This window comes from Apium graveolens, chromosome 2 (genome assembly GCF_009905375.1).
Source record: "Apium graveolens cultivar Ventura chromosome 2, ASM990537v1, whole genome shotgun sequence".
Lineage (NCBI taxonomy): Eukaryota > Viridiplantae > Streptophyta > Magnoliopsida > Apiales > Apiaceae > Apium > Apium graveolens.
The window spans coordinates 718,479-730,165 of NC_133648.1; the positions used below are offsets into that span (position 1 = coordinate 718,479).

The 11,687-nt window shown below is 34.1% G+C and overlaps 1 protein-coding gene across 1 annotated transcript; it reads right to left on the reverse strand.

Annotated features, from left to right (window-relative positions):
- Positions 1 to 10,769: 10,769 nt before the first annotated feature.
- Positions 10,770 to 11,485, reverse strand: LOC141706564 (uncharacterized). Its single transcript, XM_074509316.1, has one exon. The coding sequence runs from the start codon at positions 11,241 to 11,243 to the stop codon at positions 10,863 to 10,865; it is 381 nt and encodes a 126-aa protein (XP_074365417.1). The 5' UTR covers positions 11,244 to 11,485; the 3' UTR covers positions 10,770 to 10,862.
- Positions 11,486 to 11,687: the final 202 nt, after the last annotated feature.

The window sequence follows — 11,687 nt, forward strand, 5'->3', positions numbered from 1 at the left end:
TTTGTTTGTGCCATCTTTGGAGTTTAATGTTGATCTCACAGTTTCTTGTCTGCATTCTTTCTCATTTTCAGCTACCAAGGCAACTGAACCTCCTTTCTTTCTTCCCTTCTCCAATACCTCATCCTGTTCCAGCTCTAGTTCATAAGTCTTCAAGATTCCATATAATCTTTCAAGAGTGAAGTCCTTATAATCTTGAGAGTTTCTCAAGGAGACAGTCATGGGTTTCCATTCCTTTGGCAAGGATCTTAAAATTTTAAGATTTGAATCCTTCACCTGGTACACTCTACCATACAGCTTCAGTCCATTCAACAGCTTTTGGAATCTATTGAATGTGTCATTTAAAGATTCATTTTCTTCAAAATGAAAATACTCATACTGTTGAATGAGAAGCTGCATTTTGTTTTCTTTTACTTGTTCTGTACCTTCACACAGTAGCTGAACTGTGTCCCAAACCTCTTTGGCAGTTGTGCAATTTATCACATTATCAAACATATCCTTGTCAAGACCATTAAACAAAATGTTCATAGCCTTCTTATCCTTGTGGACTTCTTCTGTGTCTTCTATTGTCCATTCTGCTCTAGGTTTTGGAATGGATTGACCAACAACAATTGTGGCTGTAGCAATTGTGGCTACTTTGTGGGGAATGTGAGGACCATTCTCAATGCAGTTTACATAACCTTCATTTTGGGAGAGTAGATGAAGGTGCATTTTCACCTTCCAATGGTGATAACTGTCTTTGTCAAGAACTGGGATTTTTACTCCAATATCCTTCTTACTCATCTTTGTTAGTTTCCAAGAACTTTAAACTCTTTGTGTGTCAAGAGCCTGCTCTGATACCAATTGTTATTCCTAGTGAACTAACAATGAGATTTACAGAAGGGGGGTTGAATGTAAATATCAAAACTTTTTCAAGTTTTGAGCAGTTTCAAAGGCTGTGTGTTTAAGATAAACAAGTGTGTGAATTGCTTTAAGCTAATACAGACAGATATATATTCAAGCACAAAAGTACAGAACACAACAGACCTTAAAAACTTTTCTGGTGGATTTGTTGTTCCACCAGAGATGGTATTTCAGAAAATCTGTGATTCAAGAAGTTGATCACAGCTGCATCCTAGTACAAACTAGATAATTTTTCTCAAGATTTTTCTAAACAGCTCTGGAAAAATTCCTATCTAATTACTAGCTGCTACTTGGTTTATATAACACCAAGTTTACAAGTGAAGACAAAGATAAAAAGTACAATAATAAAATAAGTTCTCCACTTGTTTCTTCTCCATTTTACTCCAGTGCATTGTTGACTATTGCCTCTTTATACTAGAGTAGAACGGCTGTTTTTTCTGATGTTCCTGAAATAGGCTACCACATCTCAGTTGTCTCTGTCAACCCATGTGCCTCTGTTTGTAGGTACAACTACCACTTGTCAACTGCTATTTAACAGAACATCCGTTGAAGCCTTCATCCGTTGATGGCTTTATCCGTTGATGTGTTAGCAGTTGAAGCTCTATCCGTTGATGCACTCATCCGTTGAAGGATGTTATCCGTTGACGCTTTAGAGACATCCGTTGAAGCTTTGTTTCTCATCCGTTGAAGGTCTTTAAGTTATCCGTTGACACCATTTCATTTATACAAAATTACAAGGCATGAAATATTTACAATTGGCCTTCCTATCTGCATATCCTTTAGTAGTCAACATGACTTATAATTTCCCTCAACATTTAAGAATTATATCTCAAATTCAGAGACTGAAATGTGCTACAACACTAGACTTATTTCTAAGTAAAGCTACACCATCAACGGATAGCCAAAGTGGTCTTATCCGTTGAGGCTACAAATACTAGATTTCTACTTAAGTGTTTTGTTAATCATATCATCAAACTAATGCACATATATTCCTAACATGCACGATTAAAAAAAATCTCCAACAACCCAAAATAAAAATAAGCATATAAAATAATAAAAATCTACTAAAATGACAGAAATCAAATATTTAGAATATATAAAAGAATTTTATAACATAATTTAAATAAACTAAAAATTGAATTAAAATATTACAAGTACGTGAATAATAAGATATAATAATTTTTAACAAAGAAATAAACAAAATGAAAATAACTTCAGACGTAAACTTATATAAATTTATAGAACAAACATTATTTAATTCTAATAATATAATTTCAAATTAACTATTTTCATTGAATATGTAAACATTAAATATAGATATAATTTTAAAAAGGTTAATCACCTTAAAACTGAATTATTCAAACAAATATAAGTAAACAAGTTATAAAAAAAACTAGTGAAAGATTTAATATTATTTGTCTAAACTATTAAAAAAAAATTGACATTCTTGTTACATACTTTGTTAATCAATTTGTTTTCAAAATTTATGGTTTCTAAAATGTTTAATATTAATGTATTTTTTTAATTTTTCTTAAGATAATAATTTACAATTATTTAACAATTACTATATTTAAACTTTTACTCTATTTTCACATTTTTTCCTAGAAAAATAAAAATTGTTTCAAATTTAATTTTTTTGAACATTATACACACACAATATACACACAATAGATTAAATTTAATTTAATCTATAAAAAAATTATGCCCTTTAAACTTTTGGGCCATGTGCACTTTGCACACCCTCAAGCACGGTCGTGTATGTTAGGGCTGAGCATTCCGTCGGTTCGGTCAGAAACCGAACCGAACCGAATTAACCGAAAACCGAAGTGATGATTTTTTCCTAACCGAACCAAACTTATGCACAAATCGAACCGAAAACCGAACCGAATTATTTCGGTTAATTCGGTTCGGTTTCTAAAAACCGAATTATTTGAAATTTTCTCAAAATAATTTGAAATGTTAAAAGAATACATATTATATTATATTATATATGTAAAAAATTGAAGATACATACATTCACCAATTGAAGATACATACCGTATGTTTTTTTATTTATATATACTATATTGTATTATATATATATATAATATAATTCAAAAAATATATATTTAAATTTTGGTTATTTCGGTTAAATCGAATTAATTTTTAGATTAACCGAACCGAACCAATATTATTTCGGTTAAATCCGAAAAACCGAATTAACCGAAATTTTTGAAAAAATTCAAACCGAACCGAAATTATACGGTTCGGTTCGGTTTTTCGGTTTTGGTTCGGTTTTGCTCACCCCTAGTGTATGTAGTCCTCAGAGGCCGAGAAGGATATCCCTCGAAAAAATGTCAAAAATACCTCTTTTTTTAAACTTTGTGATAAGAATACCATTTTTTGAAATGTTTGGCCAAAAATACATATCTAATACGCATTTTAAAATTGGGTATTACTAATACGCATTTTAGAAATGGATAACTTGTGTAAAAAAAATTACAAAAAAAAAATAAATTTTTCGATATGCATTCGTGAGATGCGGATCATGTCTTTCCGGTACATGATACGCAGTATCATGGTTTTGCTTTTTTTATTATTATTTTTATTTTGATTTTTTTTTATTTTTTTAACAATAATACTCATTTGTCAAATGCGTAATAGCCTTACGCATTTTTCAAATACGTATTAGAAATATATTTTTGACCATATCTTTCAAAAATGGGTATTCTTATTATATTTTTTTTTAAAAAAAAAAATATTTTTAGCCAACACCCCTGCCCTGCATGTCTACTTTTTTTTAAGAACATGTTGGTTAACGAAAATTTTTTGGGAGGCTGAAGAACTTTCGGTTCAGGTGGAACTTGTCGAAAAATGGGCAACACAGGTGGGTAGCTGAAAGGAGGCCATGGCTAATCTGTGTATTGCATATATGTGTGTATTTAGTTTTCTCTAGGCATGCAAGTAAAGTGCCAGCATGTGTGAAGTTTTCTTATAACTCTTAGCAAGCCAAACTATAGCATAGAAAACCATCACAATGTCAGTCCTAAAACTTATAAAAGTTTGACCGGAACTCAGAATAATTAAACTAATTTAACATTATGTTATATCGTTTAAGTATCTCCTTCGTAATACTACAACAAATCAGATCATTTACGACGGTTTTTCAGTATTGAAATTGTCGCAATTGAGACATTTACGACCACTACTACAGTCATTTACGACCGCTACTATAAATTTAAACTTAGGATACACAACCTGAATAACACTTCTTCTCATGGGCTATAAAAGTGAATTAGTTACATAGCATTTTCTGGAAAAAAAAATGCCATACAAGGTATTAAAAAAAACCTCAAGAAAAATCTAAAATAAATAAAAAATACTAACATAGCGTTCTTCAATACAAGCGCTATACAAGTATCAACTTCAATAGCATTTTGACGAGTGCTATGCAAGTTAATGTATTCTCAGTAAATATTACTCCTCCATCCTTTTTATTTCTTTACATTTTTCTTTTTTGGATGTCCCATTCATTTCTTTACATTTCAAAACTTACCAAAAATAGTCAACGAGTCCCACCATTTTCCCACTTTTCCTCCCATTTCACACTACTTTTACCCTCACTATCTCTCTTTTATACATTAAAAATCAATGGGTCCCACCACTTCACACACTTTTCTTTTTTTTTTCACTACTTTATACATATTTCTTAAACTCCGTATCCAGTCCTTTTGATAAAAAATCAAAAGGACGGAGGTTGTAATTTTTATTATTTATTTTCATGCACTCACGTGACGTTTTTGAAGCGCTATCCTAGTAGATCATTATTTTTTTTATTTATAATTTGACTTGTGTACATTTCTAATGCGAAGACACTTCTCCCTCAAAAACACGTTTGAGCAAATTCATCCAACTTCAATCGGTTATTGAATTTATTGCAAAAAAATTCACAAGCTACTCTTTTCGGGTGGTTCTTCCACGATGAAATCAATGAGAAAAATCTCAAATTGGTCACTGAAGTAAAACTATAGTATCAAAAAGTTGATTAATCTTAATGGGGTCTCAACCGTACCACTCTAGTAACCGATAATGATATCTCTGTTAGTCTGACCGGTTGACCAGACGGGAAGGTGATGTGGCTAACGTTTCTTGGACAGAGTGGTTGTTAACAGCTCTTTCAGCAGCTGAGGTGGATTGTAACGTTATAATTAATCAAATACATATGTTTTCTCTCCTAAACCAATATATATATATATATATATGTATATAGCTGCTTCTTCCTAATATCACAAGTTTTATTGTAATAAACATGAGTACACATGGACTCACCCTAGTTGAGTCCATAAAATCGAGCCAGAAAATGGAGCAAAAATGGTGTTGGTGTGGTAGGAGAGCTAGGGTGAATACCTCATGGACTCACAATAATCCAGGAAGACGATTTTATACATGTGGTACAGTGAAGGTAATTGGAAAATTAATTAGAAATTATTCTTATTTGTATACGTTTTTATTCTTGAAATTTATATTTTTTGTTACTTCGAATTTTTTTAGGAAGTTGGTGTTGGATGCCATTTTTTTGAATGGTTTGATCAAGATTTCAGTGGAAGGGCATATGATGTGATTACCCATTTAAGTCACAGAATATATTTGGAGGAAAAATTGAAGCTTGTGGAGGAAAATCTTGCAGAAAATGGTGAAAAAAGGAAGGCCTCGAAAGAAGATGTGCGTGATCTAATGGTGGAGAATAATAGCTTGAAGACACAGTTGAAAATTAGTATGATTGTTTGTGTATTAATGTTTGCAGTAGTGTTAATGTTCAAGTAGAGTAGTAGATGTAGAAGATGTGGTTGATGGCTGGTAGGTGGATGGAATAATTGTGGTTGGTATCGTGTAGATAAATGTGATGAATGATTGCAAATGTCATGTATGTAATGAATATTTGAATGAACTCAAATGTGTTTTAATGAATATATGTCCCCTGTTTAATCATAAGTGCAAATGAACATGTGTAATATAAAAGCAGTAGCCCCTTTAAATTGCATAAGAAATGTCTTACAAAAGTATTTGGAACATAATCTCCAAAATAAAAGCATTTAGCTTACAAATTACCAAATAAAAGTCTGCAACATACCATATTATTCAAAATAACAGTACAAACTATAAACTCCAAAAGACTTAACGAATAGTGCAAGGGATTCATAATACTAGTAAAAGACATTCAAGGATGCAATTAATCTGCAATTGTGAGTGGATCATCTTGACTGTTCTTGAACTTGAACTGCTTCTTTGCTCAAAGTCTAGTTGAGGTCATTTGTGTCACTCCAACTGCGGATTGAGAGGTTCTTGGTGGTTTGAACTAGGACACCCAGGTTGTGGGATTAGCAGACCTTTGCCACCCACAGCTCCTCTCAGATTTTCTTCCAGCTCCTTTGACTTATCCCCAGTTAAGCAAACTGCTTTACCTGCAGGGTTGTCATCTTTCACAAAGGGCAATCTTCTTTTAGGAATTTTGATTGGTACAATTGTGTTTTCTTGTGTCACCACTGGTTATTCTTGTGTCACCTCTATGCCCTTATCTGCCTTCTTTACATTTTTCCTAACTTAAAGCTTTTGCCTCTTCACTTGTTTTCCTTTCACAGTCCTTGTGTCTTCTTGTGTGACCACCGGGTCCTGAGTTTTTACTGGATCTGCATCATGAGTTTGTACTGGATTTGCATCATTTTTTTTGACTTATTTTTTTACTTGAAGTTGCTTCCTCCTTAGCTCTTTAGTGCTCTTCTTCTTCACAACATTTTCAGAGTTCTTCACTGAAGATTGACCTCCATCAGACTGTCTTGTGTGTGTTTCCTCAACTGGCACTCCATTCTTATTTGGACAATTAGACTTCCTGTGTGTTGCCTGACCACATGTGCTGCAATGCATGATCCTCTTATTGCTATACCTCTGCAGAATAGGCCCTGATTGTGATGTTTGAGACCTATTACCACCCTCCCAGCTTTCCTTTCTCCTCATTCTTTTTGGTCTTCCCCTTAATTTTTTTGGAAGATCTGGTGGTAGTAGCTCTCCAGTGGAGTGTATCTCCCAAAACTCTTCACCCTTTAAGGCTTCAAGTGGGAAGCTATAAAATACCATAAATTTCTCTTTCTTATAGAAATCAGAAATATAGTCTACTGGATGGTATCTTCTATCATGGATTGCAGCTATGACATGTTCACATGGTATACCAGTCAAGTCATAGACCCTACAATCACAAGACCTTGCATCCAGATCAACTGTCACAACTCTGGTCCCCATTTTCACTGAATAAGTTGTTGAACCATTCCAACTTGCTCTCCAATTCCTTGATTATGTGACTAGCACATCCAGCTTCTTCTTTATTTTAGGACACAACTGAGAGTCATACCTAACCATGGCATCTATGTTCACTCTGATCCTAGTCAAGAGCTTGAAATGTATTTCCTGGATCATATTCAGCAAGGACATGTACCTACACATTTTCACACGATACATAACACATTTGAAAGTAAATAACATATTCACCAAGGAAATTACTCATTTTAAAGAAAATAACATATTCACCTTTCATGTATTATTCAGCTATTAAAGCATTCGCTCATATTATTCTCAACATTATCAGCCTTGATGTGTGTTGAGAAGTGTGCCTTAGTCCACACCTTTGGAGGTAGTCTAGAAAGTTGTTCATATGCAGGATTGGAAAGCTTTTTCAATTCTTTCATTGCTCTAGTATGTGCTGCAGGGTATGTGGACATACAAGCATTCCACAATGCTCTTTTTAGAAGCAAAGATGAGAACCTGAAATAAAATGTAAGTGCATATAATAAGCTCTAATATGTCTGCACATAATTAAAAACAAAAAATACATCAATTATTTATGTCATACCTTTTCCTGTAGTTGCTGTATAGATGTCTAGAACAGAACCTGTGCTCAACTCCTGGTAACAAATCCTTTAAAGCATTGTCAAGTCCCTTTTGCTGATCAGATATAATGGTGTACCCAGTGCCATCACCAAGTCTAAGATCTTCAGTTAATGAGTCAGTAAACCATCTCCAGCTATCTGTATTCTCACTCTCAACAACTGCATAGGCTATTGGAAATATCTGATTGTTACAATCCCTACCTACAGCTGAAAGCAATTGGCCTCCACAGATTGTCTTCAAAAAACACCCATCAAAGCCTATGACAGGTCTATACCCAACCTTCCAGCCTTCCCTCAATGCATGATAAGATATATATATCCTCTTAAACTTATTGGGATCACCCTCATTAAGCCTACTAGTCCTTATCTGCATTGTGTTCTTGGGATTACTAAGTAAAATCTCATGCCCCATATCCCTCAGCCTTGAGTACTGCTCCTTCAAAGCTTCATGCACACCTTCCAATGAAGCCTTTCTAACCCTCAATATTTTAATCCTTGGCGCCTCAATCTCCAATTCTTTTTTGATTGCCTCTGCCATTTCTTTGACTTTCCACTGTGGGTTTCTCCTAACCCTCTCACCATAGATTTCAGTTAGATATTTGACACTATCAAGCCTGTTAGAATAGGGTTTAGTGCAATTATGTTCATTCACCAAGGTTTTAATGGTACAATTCTGACCATCTTTGTCTTTGTTGCATCATATGTAAAACTTGCAATCAGCCTCACAACATACTTGACACCTTTTAGAATCACTAGTCACAAATTGATTTCCCCTTCTATCCCTAATTCCATACTGCCTCACAACATCTCTGAACTCTGCCATAGACCCAAACTTCATCCCCACCTGCCACCTCATAATCTCATCTTTTTGTCCATACCTAACAGTGGTCCTGGTTTTCTTCCTCTTCTTGGGGTTTGGAGGCCCAACATAACCAATCCTAGCATTCTCATCTTCACTAGAAGATGACTCTGATCTTAGTTCATAAGAAGCAAAGTCAGAGTCATCATCACTCATATTGCTAGGATTGGTTACTCTAACATCAGACCTAGTTTTGATAATATTTAATGACTTTTTAAATTTTTTGCAATTCTCTCTATTAGTTCTGAGTTCATCATCACTCTCTCCAAACTCATTATACAGACTGTCTTCATCAAACTCAGAGCTCTCTGTTTCTACATCATATTCAGGATCAGATTGATCACTGTCATCACTACATTATTTTTCTCCACCTCTTCCCCCATTATCAGTGCCATAAATCACCTCATCTAACTCATAATGATCCACATACAGATCAATTCGACCTAAACCTCTATGTATCTCAACCATCTCTCTCACTGAATTATCATCAAACAACAACCATGTACCATTTTCCCATGTTTTCCCATCAGTTTTGAAGTACACTAACTCACTAGGGTGATACCTAAATTTACCAGCAAACTCATCCAAATGTCTAAAAGACAACAAATCAGTATCAAAATCCTCTAGGACATCAACTTCACCACCAACATACTTGCTATTAGGAATAGGCGTAAAATCACCATGGTGGTATATGTATAAATGCACCTTCGACATTGAACTGTAACATGCAAATAAATACAACAACTAAGCACGAAATGCACAATAACTTACATAATCAGATTAAACTCAACAACATAACTTACATATACGAACATTGTAAATAAAATATCAAAATGATATTACACATATATACCCAGATAACACAACAATTGAAGTTCAATATGCATACATAAGTGTTGTTGAGATTCGATTGAACATACCTCTTCAGTTTGAGACGATTTGAACCAACTCCGAACAGGTTTTCGCACTCGATTTGAAATTTAGGGTTTCTCTCACACCTCGATTGAACATATTAATCCCTAATTTGGTAATTGACGGGTCAGATTAGTTTTATTTCTACTTGTTATTTTGTTATTTATTTTTCTTTTATTTTATTTTTAATTGTCAGCTCTGACTCACGTTACACGTAACACCACCGAGCCACTCTGTCCGAGAAACGTTAGCCACGTCACCTTCCCGTCTGGTCAACCGGTCAAACTAACAGAGATGTCATTATCGGTTACTAGAGTGATACGGTTGAGACCCCGTTAAGATTAATCAACTTTTTGATACTACAGCTTCACTTCAGTGACCAAGTTGAGATTTTTTCCTGAAATCAATTGGCAAATTGATTTGGGCAAATAGGGCACTTTCATCGAACAAATCATTATATATGAGCATTTTATTTGTTATGGCCATGAAGCAGGGATTAATTTTTAGGGAAGGGAAGGGACATCATATGTCCCTATAGCGCATGTGAGAATTCCTGCTTTTACATAATTTAATTACAAATGTGGACTAGTCTGATAGAAAAAACAGGGAGAATGGCACCTAGAGTTCATCTAAATATTTGAATTTTTTTGTTCTTTGAAATTAGAAACTGAGTAGACTGTGTTGATGCAATTTTTTTCATGTTTGTATTGATTTTATTTTGTTAGATATTATTTGAGGATGCTGTTAAATTTCCCAAGTAGATAAAAAAGAGAATAAAAATTATTACTTTTTATTAAATTCTGAAATTGTTGTTGATACAATTGTCTGTGTTTTATTGTATTTATGAAAGTTTGAGGGATATATAAAAAAAACTTAAAAAATAATTGTTTTTTAATTCTTTTAAATAATAGCACTAACATAGTTCAGTAAAGAGCTATTGAAGTAATAATGTATGATATAAGTCTATTGAAGTGTGAACCTTTATCTTTATGTATCAGTGCCTGCATAGCTTTAAAAAAATGATATGTAAGGTCCGGTGCTTGCATAGCGCAATTAGAAGTGCTATATAAGCCATTTGCACTTGCATAGCACAGGCTTGTATAGCACTATGTGTAATAGTAACGGAATTTTTTCGTCATTTTTCTCGAGCAGTAAGTGCCGTTTTTCGTCACAAATTCTGCTTTCTTCGTAATGTAAAACTGAGAAAAGAAATGGTACACAAGTAACATATTGCTCCTTCCGGATAAATTTTACTGAAAGATGAAAAAAAAAACTTATTTATAGTGTATTACAGGCATGTTCAATTTGGCATCCCAGGTACCTCCTTCCTTTACATACTCCATATACCTTGCAAATTCTGGCTTTGCCGTTGCCTTCTTTTGTCGCCGCTTTTCAAATATACTGAAGATTGGAAGAATCTTACTTGCTTTCTTCACTTGTTTTTCTCCTGAATTCTCTTGAATCTTCTTCGCTTTACTTGGCTTCTGTTCAGGAACATGTGGAAGATTTACTTCAGGGGTCGCTTTCCTCCGTGAACCAAACAGTTTTGCTGGTAATGTTGTAGACCTGCTCAACTTAACCTCAACTAGACCAATGGAAGACTCATCCACTAACCTATCGTATCCACTTCTGCGTGTGCTAAACGCTCTTAACATGACTTGGATATGATGGAAAATGTCAAAGAACCGGTCACTCTAAAACCTCAACGTATTTGAGGAAGGCCTTTCCAGGATCTTGTATTAGTATTCTAACGGAAAATTGTGATGCTGAAACACTTGCAATAACCTGGGGACAAACTGATGAAGCAAGAGTCAGGGAGGTTTAGAGATACATGGAAAGGAGGTTGATTGTTACTTATTTAGAAGTTGAGTCATATTTGGTAAGCTTATAGTGCTATTTGTTTTTTGTGTTTCAAATATAAGCTGATTTTTCAATAAGGGGAGTCACCTAAATTGACCTTTTGCACAAGAATCCAACAAACAAAAGAATTATTAGGTAGCTCATGCAAAAGGTCAAAAATTGCAGACAAAATGTGGACCACTTTGACACATCAATGGGATGCTATATTTGACCCTTTGACACCATTGTTAACTAACTAC

Coding starts and splice junctions, on each gene's coding strand:
- LOC141706564 (XM_074509316.1), bottom strand. CDS start 11,243: ATGTTAAGAGCGTTTAGCACACGCAGAAGTGGATACGATAGGTTAGTG.